Source organism: Apodemus sylvaticus, chromosome 3, assembly GCF_947179515.1.
Source record: "Apodemus sylvaticus chromosome 3, mApoSyl1.1, whole genome shotgun sequence".
NCBI lineage: Eukaryota > Metazoa > Chordata > Mammalia > Rodentia > Muridae > Apodemus > Apodemus sylvaticus.
Window position 1 is genome coordinate 124,540,706 of NC_067474.1, and position 15,566 is coordinate 124,556,271.

At 43.9% G+C, this 15,566-nt stretch overlaps 1 protein-coding gene across 4 annotated transcripts in view; it reads right to left on the reverse strand.

Annotated features, from left to right (window-relative positions):
- Osbpl9 (oxysterol binding protein like 9) overlaps nucleotides 1-15,566 on the reverse strand; it is a 140,758-nt gene that overhangs the window by 95,661 nt on the left and 29,531 nt on the right. For all 4 annotated transcript variants that reach the window (XM_052176989.1, XM_052176988.1, XM_052176987.1 and 1 more), the window contains exon 2: nucleotides 15,361-15,411. In XM_052176989.1, the coding sequence (XP_052032949.1) occupies nucleotides 15,361-15,411 (51 nt within the window). The remainder of the gene's footprint in view (nucleotides 1-15,360; nucleotides 15,412-15,566) is intronic.

Below are 15,566 nucleotides of genomic sequence, written 5' to 3' on the forward strand. Positions count from 1 at the left end.
TCTGTTAACAGCCAGCCGCGGAGCCCTTCTGAGCTTTAAATTGCTCTCTAAAAGGGGAGTCAGACACAAGCCTGCACTGCCCCAGGCTGTTGTGCAGTGCAGAGCAGAAGCGGCAGGTGCTCTGCACCGGGCTGCCTCGGTACCACGCTTGTTAGTGCAGAAACACCAGCTGACGTTTACTCCAAAACACTGTCCAATAACCAGATGCTCCCCTAGCCGCTCGTGCTGCCGTGGGCGCCGCAGCTTTCACAACGTCCTACTGTCTGCGCCTCTGTCTGCCTCCTCCCACTAAGCTGCTGTGAGATTTTTGGGAACCCTGGACAGTTTTCTCTTATTTTGACACACAGCACTCAGGTTTATGTAGTACATGGTTTCTAACAGAAAACACGACTCTCAGACTGCAGCCAGAGGGCAGGGGGCTATGCTGGTTGGCTGTTTTGGAAACTTGACTTATTTTTATATTCAAACACAGGAATTATTATGTGTGTGTGTGTGTGTGTCTGTGTGTGTCTGTGTGTGTGTGTGTGTGTGTGTCTGTGTGTGTGTGTGTGTGTGTTGGGGGAAGCTACACAAAATCAAAGCCTACTAGGCAGTGTTCTCAAGGAATCAGTATCTTGCATATTCCAGAGACGCTAGAGAACATGCCACACCACAGGAACTCATTACTCTCACACAGTCCGTTATTAAAATACCTTGAAAGTAAAAGTCAAAAGACTGGAGAAAAAAATCAAAACAAAAACCTTATCACAAGAATAAGTGGTGTGTAGGGTAACTACTCTTATTCTAAAAATATTAATATAGCCAAAGATTTATTTCTTCCCAGAGACCATACAGATAAACCTCACCTCAATCTAAGTTCCATACACCTGACTTACTTTTTCTTCAGCTTCAGAATGGATAAGGAATTTTGTCCCCATTCTTTTTGTTTGTTTTGTTTTGTTTTGTTTTTGTTTGTTTTTTTGGATTTCATTTTGTCGAGACAGGGTTTCTCTGTATAGCCCTGGCTGTCCTGGAACTCATTCTGTAGACCAGTCTGGCCTCCAACTCAGAAATCCACCTGCCTCTGCCTCTCAGAGTGCTGGGATTACAGGCGTGCGCCACCACCACCCGGCTGTCCCCATTCTTAAATTAGGAAATGTCTACAGACTTAGTCTAGTCCTAACAGGAAGCTCACAGCTGGACCAGGACTGGCATGGCACCTCCCAGTCCAGCATGGTGAGCACAGACAAACACCTTCCCCCCATACACACCACACACCACCACCACCACCACCACCACCACCACCACCACCACCACCACCACCACCAGAGCAGTCATTCTGGTTAACTTCACTTTGTGGTTTTAGCTTGGCTAACCTCATGAAATTCTGAAAAATCAAACATTCCCTGGGTCCAAATACTCAACACCAAGGACAAGTATGTTGTTAGATGTAGCTCTGAGACACGTAACTGTGGTCCTTAAGGCCCTTCTGCTCCAGAAGAGCGGATAAAGAGAAGGACAGCATCCTACCAAGAGTGCTCTGCCTGGAGGAACCTTGGAAACAGTATCAAAGAAGCTTGTCACTAAGGAAATAACCACACGGACAAACACGGATGGAAAGAAGTCTAGCAGTCCCTTGAGGCAGGGTGAATAGGGACTAAATGCTAGTAAGTAGGGGCAGGGCGGCTGTTTTGGAGACAAGATGTTACTGTCTTCCCACAAGGCCTCAAACTCCTGGGCTCAAGTAATTCTTGTGTCTCAGTCTTCCACTGGAATCCCAGGTTCATACCACTATACCTGGCTGGCATTTATTTCTTCTCAGTGATGAAAACATTCTAAAATTGACCATACTATTGTACTGGTTGCACTATCCTATGAATATACCAAAACTTAACCACATAGTTAAACCAATAGACTGTACAGTATGTGAATTTTCTTTTCTTTTAATACAGGTTCTCATATAGCTCAGGTTGACCTAATTCTGGGTAGCCAAGGATGACGTTGACCTCCTGATCTTCATGCCTCCACCTCTTGAGTGATGAGATTAATAATAAGCATCGTCACTCCCAGTTTCATGTGCTACTGAGGATGCAGTCCGGGGCTTCATACACGCTAGACAAGCACTCTACTGCACTGCATCCCCAGGCCCAGTATGGAAGTTATAACTCAGCCACACTCTACTATATCGACCTACTTCTAAGTGGTTCTTGGTTTCTTTAGGGTTATCCTTAATAACTGGAATTACAGACAGTTATGACCTGCCCTATGGGTACTGGGAATTGAACCTGGGTCCTCTGGAAGAGCAGTCAGTGCTCGGAACTGCTGAGCCATCTCTTTTGTGTTTCTTAATCCAAGTTTGCCTATCATCTAATCACCCAAGACAGGTATCACAAGGGCTACCCAGCTGTACCCTCATCCCCTCACTGTGCTCCAAACATGCTCATTTGGAGCTGTCATCTTTGCTTTTCTCTCTTTTGGTGCTGAGGATTGAAGCCAGAGCCTCAGACCTGCTAGGCAAACTTCCACCGAGCTGTTTCCTGCCCAGAGCTGGTATCTTAAGTTCACCATCTCCACAGCTACTGGCATAATGGAAGCCTCCACCAACTTCTTGCTCACTAATGCAATCTGTCTTCAGTCTGGTTACCTTCTAAACCAGTCTTTATTATTGCCAGAGAAGTATTTCCAAAGTGCAGACTCTAAGAGACAGACTTTAAAAAACCTTCCTTGGTTTTCCATAACTAATAAAGTCAACATTACTTCTTTTTTTTTCCCCCGAGACAGGATTTCTCTGTATAGCTCTGGCTGTCCCGGAACTCACTCTGTAGGCCACCACCGCCCGGCTCAACATTACTTCTTAATGCCATTCAAGACTGCTCAAACTTGGTTCTGCTAACCTCCTCCTGTCACGCTCCTGCCACACACTCCCTACAGAGGGACCCTATAAGCTGGGCATGGTGGCGCACACCTGTAATCCCAGCACTCTTGGAGGCAGAGGCAGGTGGATTTCTGAGTTCAAGGCCAGCCTGGTCTACAGAGTGAGTTCCAGGACAGCCAGGGCTATACAGAGAAACCCTGTCTCAAAAAAAACAAAATCCAAAGAGAGAGAGAGAGAGAGAGAGAGAGAGAGAGAGAGAGAGAGACCGACCCTTTGTGTACTTACCCCTCCCCTTCAGAGAGACCCTATATATACTCAGTCTCAACACTTCTTCCACATACCATACCATACCATACCATACCAAACCAAACCAAAACAGCAAGCAGTCTTATGTTTTCAAATCATTTTTCCAGCCCACGTCTCCATCATTTTCTAAACAAAACCCACCCCAGACTCACCTCCCTTTAGCTCCCCTCCTGTCCCTGAGAGCAGCTCTGTAAGAACTTTCCATCCCCGCATCCGTGCCTCCTCCCTCTCACTGCACCGCAGGGCCACTCTGCAGTATTCTTCCGTGCAGCTGTCATCTGCTACTCCTTAGTGGCCTTTGTGCCTCAGCTGTACTTCACAGAGGTCTCCCAAAGAACCTTTGCTAGTCTAATATGGAAGAAAGCATTCCTTTGGGGTCCACTGCACTTCCTTGAAGGCTGCAGGCAGGATTTCCCACTATGGGAGTCCTTCAACATACACAAGGACATACATCTGACCTGCACGCCAACCTCTCCATTTCTGTTAAAAAAAAAAAAAAATCTTAATTTCCCATGAAAATACCCTAGCTGTACATTGTTTGATATTGTAGCTGTTCTGTTCTATGTGACCACTTAAATTTAATTATGGGGGCTGGAGAGATGGCTCAACAGTTAAGAGCACTGACTGCTCTTCCAGAGGTCCTGAGTTCAATTCCCAGCAACCACATGGTGGCTCATGACCATCTGTAATGGGATCTGATGCCCTCTTCTGGTGTGTCTGAGGACAGTGACAGTGTACTTACATACATGAAGTAAATAAATCTTTAAAAAATTTTTAATTATAATTAAAATCAAGCAAAATTTAGAAATAACTGGAGCCAAAAGTATAGTTCTTTGGCAAAGCAATGCTTAGCACCAATAAGGCCCTGGGTCCCGTCTCCAGTGCCAGAAAAAAAGCACAGTGGTGATTCGTAGGCTCAATAGGCCGGGAAAGCTAGCAGGTATACAAATGGACGGCACAAATACAGACCACTTTAGTCACTGTTCTGGAAGTTAGAAGCATGGTGGCACCATAAGCTAGAGGACAATGCTGTCTGGCCACTGAGAAGAAACCCAGCACTGCAGCCAACTGAACATCTGCAGTGAGTGGGGCCCTGTGCTGAGCACTTTACACATACTCACTGGGAAAAACAGTACTTTGAAATGTAATATGCACAATCCTGTGTACAAGGTCAGTGAAGAGCAACTCCCCTGTGTAACTCTTCCTAATCTTTTACCCACCTCTATCCTAAAGGAATTTATTTAGAAGCTGTATTGTAGCAGGGAGGGCAGTTACTCATACATAACTCAAAGGTGAGTCCTCCTCCGCCAGACAAGACGATGCAGTAAAGGAGGAAAGGAGCAGCCTGGCCGATCAACCAGAGCTTCCCTGGGGTGGCAGATGTCGCAGCCAGACAGCATGGATGACAGATGATGCAAGCAGGTTCCACACAGTAAGATAAACACTGTTCTTCAACATTAGTAAGTCCTTCTGTCTTGACATTTATACAAATGGGCTCAAGAATCTTAATCTGCTTTCACACAAAATGCTTGTAAACTCACCTACGATGCAAGTAGCAGTTTGCTGAGGGTTTTTGTTTTTATACTTATGCTTCCACCTGGTTATTCACAACATCACTTCACTGTAGACATTTCTACTGCTCCAGTTTGACACCAGGACAATGCTGGTTTGGACAATGCCACTCTTTTCTTATGCTTAGTAGACTCAAACCTTGGGGTAGACTCAAACCTTGGGGTGGACCTCCTAAATCAGAGGTGTGCACACTCGGGTCTGTGACTGCCAAGGGTCCCAAGAGCAGCTTTGCTGGCTGCACTCCCACTTCACGGGCACTGCTGCTGAAACCACGCAGTCGTGACCACTGAAAGCCGACAGTGGCTTCAGTTCCCAAACCCTGATGGGATATCTTTTCATGTTTTTTGCTATTTGAATATCCTCTGTACGATGACAGTTCGGTGTTGTCAATAAGCAAAAACCCAGACCATCTTTTTCTATTCACAGGTTTCTACTGTTTACAGTATCTGTCCCCTGCCCTTCGCATCTTCTGTCTTCTGAGGAACAGTTCCTAACTTTTAATTCCTTCCCTACAATGTATTCAGTTTATACTTTATAGTTGTGCTTTCTGTGTGTTCTTTAAGAAGTGTTTCTCAGTCCTAAGGCCAAGGAAATATTTTCCTGCACTGTCTTCTAGAAGGCTCTAGAAGCCTTTACATTTCAGTATTAGGGAAAACAGGTCCTCCTTTCTTGGCCTTTTTATGTTCTAAATCACACCTACACCACAGTCATAGCTGGCCATGCACAGGAGGGTAGGTGAGAACATGGAACCTATCTTCTGAGGTCTATGTAACTGGCTGAGAAAATCTGAATCAGGAGTGGTGTTCTTGACCCTTTAAAAGTGTTAAGTGGACTTAGCAAGTTCCATGCATGAGCGAGTATGTTCACACTGATGGCTAGCTTCCCTACAATTGACACGCTGATTGACAGTCCCCATCACCTTTTCTCTCCGCTTCACCAGGCCCAGCTGCTGGTGCACATATGCAAGTCTCCTCAGCAACAAGGACTCTCTTCAAGTCTGCTCCACTCCAGGAATTAGACTTTCTCTAATTCCCTTCTAGGCAAGATGTTCTGGTCATCCAAATCTCTTGCCTGTAATCCATCTTTTCTTCTGTTCCTTGAATGGAAGCAGCCAAACTACCAACTCTTCATCTCACTTAAGTTGACTTTATGACCTGACTTGCCCAGAACAATCCTGTATAATTCCTGTTGTCCTGGTACAATAATGAAGACCTTCCACGTTCACTGTCATGACTGGCCAGGTTTCAGAGATGGCCACACTCCACCACAGCCTGGCCCCAGGGTGCTGACTTCCCTCAGTGACTTCTGTACTTGAACTGTCTGAGGTCTACTGTTGTTGCAAGTTACTTCCCACAACCACAAATCCCCAGTTGTTCCCTCTGTCTGCTACCCTTCCTCTCCCCTACTGGGTTTGCTCTGCTTTTTGGGTGGGGGTTGGGGGTTGGGGTACGGAGCATTCTGGAGTAAAACTTCTCTTGGCAACGCACATAGGAAATATTATCAAGAAAACTGTTGAGCTAATCCATCAACCTTTTTATTGTGATGTTTTTAAGGCTCATGACACCAACATAATATATATTTATCATCCATAGGCTCTTTTTCTCTGAGGTTTTATTTTTTGTTGTGTCTTGGGTTTTGTTTTCTTTTGTTTTTCAAGACAGTTTATCTGTGTAGCCCTATCTTTTCTAGAACTTCCTCTATAGATCAGCTGGACCTATAGAAACTGAAACTCAAAGGTCCACCTGCCTCTGCCTCCTGAGTGCTGGGATTAAAGGCGTGTACTACCATTGCTGGCCTTCTCTGAGGCTTTTGAATGGTCAGTTTCTCATGTTCCAATAGTACACACATCTTCATGCTGCAGACAGTAGCTACAGCTTCAGAGTCTTCTCCAAGTGGATGGATTTCTTGGTTTTCTTTTTCTCCTTTTTCTATACATACAGAAATACTTTAAACATGAATAATGATGCAAAAACCTAAGATAGAATCAGTTTGGCTTTAATGATTTGGGGGGAAAAATCAAAGCAAAATAAGATGCATGTTGTTGTTTTGTGCTTTGTTTTGTTTGCAAAACAAGAGAAAAGTAGGTTGGTGTACTGGCTGGTTTTGTGTGTCAACTTGACACAGGCTGGAGTTATCACAGAGAAAGGAGCTTCAGTTGGGGAAGTGCCTCCACGAGATCCAGCTGTGAGGCATTTTCTCAATTAGTGATCAAGGGGGGAGGGCCCCTTGTGGGTGGTACCACCTTTGGGCTGGTGCTCTTGTGTTCTATAAGAAAGCAGGCTGAGCAAGCCAGGGGAAGCAAGCCAGTAAGAAACATCCCTCCATGGCCTCTGCATCAGCTCCTGCTTCCAACCCTGCTTGAGTTCCAGTCCTGACTTCCTTTAGTGATGAACTTCAACGTGGAAGTGTAAGCTCAATAAACCCTTTCCTCCCCAACTTGTTTCTTGGTCATGATGTTTGTGCAGGAATAGAAACCCTGACTAAGACAGTTGGTAAACTGATTCCAAAGGCAATAAAGGCATGATGACCACTCCAGACCATAAATCGCTCACGCGCCCCCCCCAAAGGGAGCATGGCTGCTGTTAAGCACAACACGTCATAGGTATTCCCACTTCACACTAAGCACACACTGTCCTTGACTACAGAAGCAACAGTGGAGCTTGGCTGTGCACTCATACACACACGTCCTTTAAACACGCCCACCTATTATTATGTAGTCCTTTAAGGCTTTTCCTAATTGACTATAGGAATTTTTAAGGAATGTTACTAGTTTTTACACGTTGTTCTCATATCCAATTTGCTGTTGTTTTGGGACAGGCTCTTACTACACACACACACACACACAAAATGAGTGATCTGGAACTCCCTTAGTAGACCAGACTGGCCTCAGATTCAGAGATGCACTTGGCTCTGCCTCCAGAGATTTATTTATTTATTTACATGTATTTATATTTACGTCTATATGTGCAACTGTACATGTATCCTATAAATGTAAAGGTGCCCATAGATGCCATTAAATACCCTTGGAGGCAGTTGTGGGTCACCTGAAATGGGTGCTGAAATTGATCTCCAATCCTCAGAAAGAACAGTATGTACTCTTAACCATTGATCTCAACATCCAAAATTTTTGTTCAAGGCTAGTTATACAAATAAAGTTTATGTAATGTTTTTACATTGCTTTATTTATTGGCAGAGGGCTGTACATATGTGTCATGGCACACATGTGGAGGTTAGAGGACAACTTGTGGGAGTTGGTCCTCTACTTCCACTGTGTGAATCCTGAATCCAGTGAGTTCAGGTCATCTGACTGGGCAGCAAGCATTGTTACCCACTGAGCACCCCTCCAAAGCTTCTGTAGGGTCTTGTGGATTGTATGCACATAGCCATGCTATGTACAAATAGGATAAACTTTAATTCTCCCACTCTGTCCCATCGCCTATCCTGTCTTTTTTCTTTGTTCTCTGTTGTCGTATGCCCACATGCCAGGACCCGTGGTGTAGTTTATAGAAGCAGACGCAAACACCTTTTATCTTTTGCTTTTTCTTCATGTGATATTCTGGACCTGCAGGGTATAACACTGAAGCAGCAGCAAATGCAGGTACCTCTCTTGCTGCTGACTTTATGAGGAACATGAGGTTTAGGAGACTGCCTAGGAGTTAAAGTGCTGTGAAAGCTTCTGCCAAGACCAGAGTTTGGATCCCCTGAACGCACATGAACGCTCTTCTGCCTACAAAGCCAGCATCTGATGGCAGAGGCAAAGGAGCCCTGGAGCAAAGTGGCTAGCACAGAAATGTCAGAGTTCACCTGAGCAAGCCTGCCTTATTGATAACACGGAGAGCGATGCGGACACGAGAGCATTCCGATCATATATACTTACAAAAAAGAAAGAAAGCACGAACTCGCACACTGCTTCATGATTAAGGCCACAATACTTACAATCCATCTCACTCTGGTGAGCCCAAAGCCTCTTCAGAATGTCAGAATCCAAGATCTGTACCAATAATGCTTATTATAGGCAGGCCTGGCAGCCCAGGCCTAAGAGCTCAGTTACTTGGGAGGTTGAGGCAGAGAAACACAAGTTCAAGGCCAGCTTGGGCATCAGTAGGCCCTGGTCTCAAAAAATTAAAGGGAGCTGGGACTACCCCTCAGAGGTGTGGGGATGCCCCTCAGTGCATTGCTCGGCTAGGATCTCTAAAGCAATAGGTTCAATCTCTACTACTTTTCAAATATATTAACAAATTTGATACCATGTCTGGCTTAGCTTTTTTTTTTCTTTTTCCTTTTTAAGAGCTCAGAAACAATGGAAAGCACTGTCTCACTTCACAGGGCTAGGTAACAGTAGAACTCATTCTTAACCTTCACTCCACAGACGGCGTGCTTTGGTCTCTACCTCACACCCTCTTTAATGCTACTACTTATCTATTTTACAGATATTTCCTAAAAATGTTAATATTGTGCTTTCAGATAAAACATGGAGCTGGGCAGTGGTGGCGTGCGCACTTAATCCCAGCACTTAGGAGGCAAAGGCAGGCAGCCCTCTGTGAGTTTGAGGCCATCCTGGTGTTCAGAGAGAGAGAGTTTCAGGACAGCCAGGGTCACACAGAGAAACCCTGTCTCAAAAGGCCAAAATCTAAAAATAAAACCTCGGGGTGGGGGTGGGGGGTGAAGGAGAAGATCAGATCCAAGCGACATCACTACTTCTTCAGGGCACGCGCGCCATCTAGTGGCACATAATTTTGCTGACAGATTCTCCAAGAATGTGTGACCTTGATTAATTACTAAAAGTCAACTTAGTCCCTGAGTGCCTGGAGATGTGGCTTGGAAGTGGTGCTTTCTAAGCGTTACCAAGCACTGAACTCATCCCTAACTCCAGAAAAAAATTGCTAAGCCTGACACCTTACAAGGTGTCCAAACTAGATCTGCTAAGTGTCTCAGGTGGTGACATGTGGGCTCCCGGAGATCCTGTATAGAACCATGGAGTCTTTCTGCAGTGATCCCAACTTGTCTGCATAACATAATCAACCAGAAGATCTGTTCAGACCTAAAGATCCTAGGATCTTACTCTAAACTGAGGTGTGTAGAAGGGGGGCTCCTGGAAACTGATAACTTCCCAGATGTTTCTCACACAGGAAGCCCAAAGGACAATTTATTTTCCCCCCTTCTTTTTGGGGCAGGATCTTGTGCTGACTAGATCTGTCAATTTAGCACAAATTATAGTTATCTGAGAAGAGGAAACCTTGGAGAAAATGCTTCCACAGATCTGGCTGTAGAGCATTTTCTTAATTAGTGACTGATGGGAGAGGGCCCAGACAATTGTAGGTGGTGCCACTCCATGGTTGGTGGTCCTGGGTTCTTTAAGAAACCAGGCTGAGCAAGCCATGGGGAGCAAGCCAGTAAGAAGCATACTTCTACGCCCTGTGCATCAGCTCCTGCCTCCAGGCCCCTGCCCTGCTGCAGTTCCTGTCCTGACTTTCCTCAAGGATGAACAGCAATGTGGAAGTGTAAGCCAAATAGGCCCTTTCCTTCCCAACATGCTTTTTGGTCATGGTGTTTCATCCAAGCAATACAAAGCCTAAAACAGGCCTTAAAGACACAGGAGATAACCTTGAACTTGTGTTCCTCCTGCCTTGGCCTCCCCAGTACTGGGATTAGAGGCATGCACCAGTCACGTCTGGTTTATGCAGCTCTGAGGATCGAGCTCTGAGGACCATTGGGCATGCTAGGAAGCACTACCAAGTGAACTGCATCCCAGCCTTATCATAAATACATTCTTCATTATCCTTTCATGATGTGCCAAGTACCTAATGCTCACAGAATTCTTCTAGAAAAACATTATGATCCTCACTTAAAAAAAAAAAAACAAACTTAAACTCAAGCTTACAGTTTCCCTCTTTCAGTCAATCAAAGGGTAAAATGAGATTTAAATACAGGTTTCTGTAGATCCTTCTCTGACCTGATAGGCAGCAGGCAGGAGTCTAAGAATGACACTTGCTCCTGAATAATCTCTTCTCCTGGGACTATGGATGCAACAGGATGTGATGAGAGCATGTCAGTGCCTTGATTAATAAAAGCAAAAAGATTTCCTAACCTAACCTAACTGCAGGAACCTTTTTCAAACAGTATTTTCTGCAGCTGTGAGCAAAATGGGAATCAGAGGGATTCACAATAGTACAGGTCAATGTGTATTGCTGGCTCCTACAAGTAGGAGACCTGGCAGTTAGGCACAGCCCCAAAAGCAGAGTAAGGGTCACACGTGACAATAACAAAGAGACTTCAGATGTTTAACTACAAGCAACTAAGTATAACTAATAGGGAGAAAATGATTCTCCTTGCAGCCTCCAGATAAAGGCCACCCCAGTCTTGACTTCACCCTTGTAGCTCTTAGCAGAAAATCCAACTAAGATGTCTGCCTGGAGAATTGTGTAAAACTCAATGTGTGTTTTTGTATTTGGTGACAAAACGTATCAACCTGATATTTACTGTTTTAGTCATTTTTAGGATTCAAGGTCTGCAGCATTGAGGACCACCATCTGTCTCCAGAAATCCCCTTTCTAAACTCAAACAACTCCATACCCACCAAATAACAATTTCTTATTTCTCCATGCTCAGTCTGAAAACCATTTTACTTCCAGTTTGCATGAATTAGTGACTCTTCTATCTGATAGGACTCACAAAGGTATCTGTGTTTGGTGACTACCTTATTTCACTTAGCATAACACCCCAAAATCCATACATGTTAGCATATGTGAAATCTTCCTTTCTTTTCTTAGGGCTCAGTAGTTGTCTTAGTTTCTTTTCCAGTTGCTTTAACAAAACACCCTGAAACAAAAGCACCATATGGGATAAAGGGTCTATCTCAGCTCCCTTTCTTTATTTTCTTTCTTTTTTTTTTTTCTTTTTGGTGGGGGGGTCCGAGACAGGGTTATAGCCCTGGCTGTCCTGGAACTCACTGTGTAGACCAGGCTGGCCTCGAACTCAGAAATCCGCCTGCCTCTACCTCCCAAGTGCTGGGATTAATGCCCAGCAGCTCCCTTTCTTAATTTACATTTACAGTTCAGGATCCCAGCTCAGGGAATGGTGCCACCCACAGTGGGTAAGTCTTCCAATCTCAATTAACCTCATCAGAATAATCCTCAAGAGGAACGCCCAGAGACCCATCTTCCTGGTGGTTCTAGAACTCATCAAGTGATGACTGAAGTAACCCATCACAGTACTCTATTGATTTTGTGTGTATATCCCCATATGATATATATAATATTTTATTCAGTTTTCTATATAGAGACACTGACTTGTTTAGCTTTGGGGCTAATGTTACAAATACGGTGCACACTTTTTTTGAATATATAAATGATTGTAGACTGGAGTCATTATCTTAAAAATTGAGTAAGTGAAAGGAAATAATTAAGCAGTTATTCTGCCTATTTGAACTATACTGTTAGGTAACAGATAATAGAGGAAAAGAAAACTCTCATAAAATTAAGCATCACAAAATTAACATAACTATAGACTATCTAACTCCATTTTGCCAAGTCAGTGAGAATAGGTACTCACAGCCGGGCAGTGGTGGCGTGTGCCTTTAATCCCAACTCTTGGGAGGCAGAGACAGGCAGATTTCTGAGTTTGTGGCCAGCCTGGTCTGCAGAGTGAGTTCCAGGACAGCCATGGCTACACAGAGAAACCCTGTCTCAGGAAAACAAAAGGAGAGAGAATAAGTACTCACTAAGCATTAGCATTCTCTACTATCATCGATAAGGAACAGGAGCTGGCCATGTGTCTCCTACTCCAAGAATACAACACCTACAGTCTTGTCAACGGATCAAATGTGAGTCTGATTCAGTCTCTGAATGCAGCTACCAATCAGAGCAGAAACAGAGAGAGGAAGGTGCTAAACTGGACCAGAATGCTATCAGTAAATGCACCCTCTGCAAATTCCATAGGTTTTAGGGTAGAATACTTCAAGGGGCAAACTGTGAACAAAAGGCACCAAGTTTTAAAATAAGCAAAACAACTATAAAATTATTATGTACTGGCATATTGTAATCCCAGCACTTTAGAGGCAGACTGAAAGAGCATTTGAGCTCAAGAATTGGAGACCAGCCTGGGAGATACAGAAAAGTATCTAAAAAATTCTCAATTTAAAACTATAAAATTTAAGGATGTCACACTATAAAATTATAAAGAAATGCAAAGGGTGATTACTTCTGAGACAGAAGGCATGTGACTGGAGCACACACCAAGGTTTCAAAGCCAAGTTCTATTTCTTAGTTTGAGAGCTACACACAGAGTTAACAATTAAACTATACTTAAAAACCAAAACCAAGAAGTAAGCAGTTCACTGACTGTAATGACAAGATAGTGGCCTAACTCCAAATATAATCCTCCAAACTGTTGTCTCAACACAGCCCTGCCAAAGCCTCACCCTGGGCCTATCTCAAGCCAAAAAAAGAGCAGTTAAAACCAGACTGAGTGGGAACTGAGATCAATAACAAGTACTCAGAAAAGCAACAAGACCAAGACAAAAGGAATCACAAGACAGTGTTAAAATACAAACGTAGAAGCATGTGTGATTGATCATGCTATAACTCCAACACTGGGGAAGCAGGGGCAGAGAGAAATTATCACAAATTTCAAGACCAGCCTGTGAGAGTGAGATTCTGTATCAAAACAAGAAAGGAAACCAAATAAAAAATAAAAAACATCCTAAGTTGCTTTTTGTTTGTTTTCTGAGACAGAGTTTCTCTGTGTAGCCCTGGCTGTCCTGAAACTCACTTGGTAGACCAAGCTGGCCTCAAACTCAGTGATCCGCATGCCCCTGCCTCCCAGGTACTAAGATTAAAGGTACCACTGCCTGGCCCCTAAGTTGTTTTTAAAAAATCTTTATGCTGTCTTATATACAAGTTAGCCTTGTTTTCATTCTACAAAACAGCCATCCTTACACCCACCTCGATTCAAGACTCCCCCTTATGCCTACCTAAGCTTAGAATTGTTTTCCAATTCTTGTTAGAACTGATGAGGAAAGTAACAATGTTTACCAAATATATTCATATCTTCAAAAAGTAAGGGTATACTCTACCATCAGTTTAAAGCACCACAACAAAAAATGATGACTGAGTGACAGCACGCAAACAGACGGGAGTCTGAAGAGGAGAAGTCTGCCAGGCAAGAAAGGAATTAATACAGTGAAGCGTGTCTGGGAGCTGTGCCCCAGCCATTCGCTCCTGCTTGGCTTTCCCTAATTGAACAGTGGCAGAAACTGAACGTACAATTAAGAGCAGCATGTGAAAGCCCAGGACCGTACTGTCCGCCCATGCAGCCACCACAGCCACAAAGATACTGAGCGCACTCCTTGAGATGTACAATCAGTGCCAAAGACATGCCGGACTTCAAAGACCCAGAATGAAGAATGTCATTTCAAATCAATATCCCCTCCCCGCCTCCCCTCCAGGGCCTCACTATAGAATCTTGGCTAGCCTGAAGCTCACTATGGAGACCAGGCTAGCCTCAAACTAAGAGAGATGCACCTAACTCAGCAACCCAAGTGTTGGGAAATGGCTCTAATGCCTGGTTAGGCTCCCAAAAGTCTCGTTTCCAGACTCTGAGGTCCCTGTCCCCCAGCTGGCTTTGACTGGTAATAAAGAATTGCCATACACACACAATGGCTGGGCAGGGAGACAGAGGCTGGACTTTTGGATTACGCAGGCAAGGGGCCAAGGGAGAGAGGGACAGGAGACTCGCCATGACGGGGAAGCAGAAAGATGAAACTTAAAGGCCTGCTGACATTAAGAATCCAGGAAAGCAGTCCTAGGGGCCACTTCCCCGACTGGATCTGGGAATAAAATATAGATTTTATAAGATGTGAACCCAGGAATATTGGAGGGGAGTGTATGCTAGCCATGGGGGGTTTAGAAGTGCCCAACCATTGAGCTAGTCAAGGCATATCGAAATTAGCTAGTGTGTGTGTGTGTGTGTCTGTCTGTCTGTCTGTCTGTCTGTCTTTCTTTCATTCACAAATCTAGAGCTCTTGGGAGGCTTGATCACCCACTGGGAGGGAACTCAAAGCGGATTAACTATCTCCTCTACACCCAAGTGCTATGTAAAATACCTTATTAATAAGTTAACACTGACTACATGTTAAAATAATATTTTGGATATACTAGCTCATTAATTTCATCTGTTTGTTTTTACTTTTTAAATGTGGGCTACCATCAGTTTTTAAGTTATATGTACGGTTCAAATTGTCTCCTGCACCTCACTGCTATACGTAATTATACGGTGCTAAGACAGCAGCTGGTGAGTTTTTCTAAGTCCTTTGTACTACTGCTGTGACACCAACAGTATAACTCACTTCGTTCTAGCCTTGTCCCTTGTTTGTAAACTGAGGTTTTAAATGAAAGCCAGGAGGTGCTTTAAGTCATGGATTAAACCACAGACCAAAATAACTGAGTTCTAGTCCTAGTCCTGATACTTCCTAGAAGTTCCTTGGAGAAACCCAATTCCCCTCCCTGGGACTTGGTTATCTGGCCCAATAGCTAAGTAAGGAAATTAAGTTAAAAAGATAGACTCCGTGGCTCCATCAAAATATTTCTTTTCTGTTGAAATTGGTCTTCATAAAATGAAAAAATACTCACTCTGAGTCTAACGCATCCTCTTCGAGAGCCTCTCATCATTTTGTCCTTGGACTAGAAGAAAAACAAAATGCTCAATAAATAAAAGGTTAAGACAAGTGTTTTTAGAGTCATCCAGGAACTAAAAATTGAGTAACATTTATAGAACTGACCATTCTTTCCGCCCATCACCTGCCACAGAAGAAATTGCATCTTATAGGGAAATTACC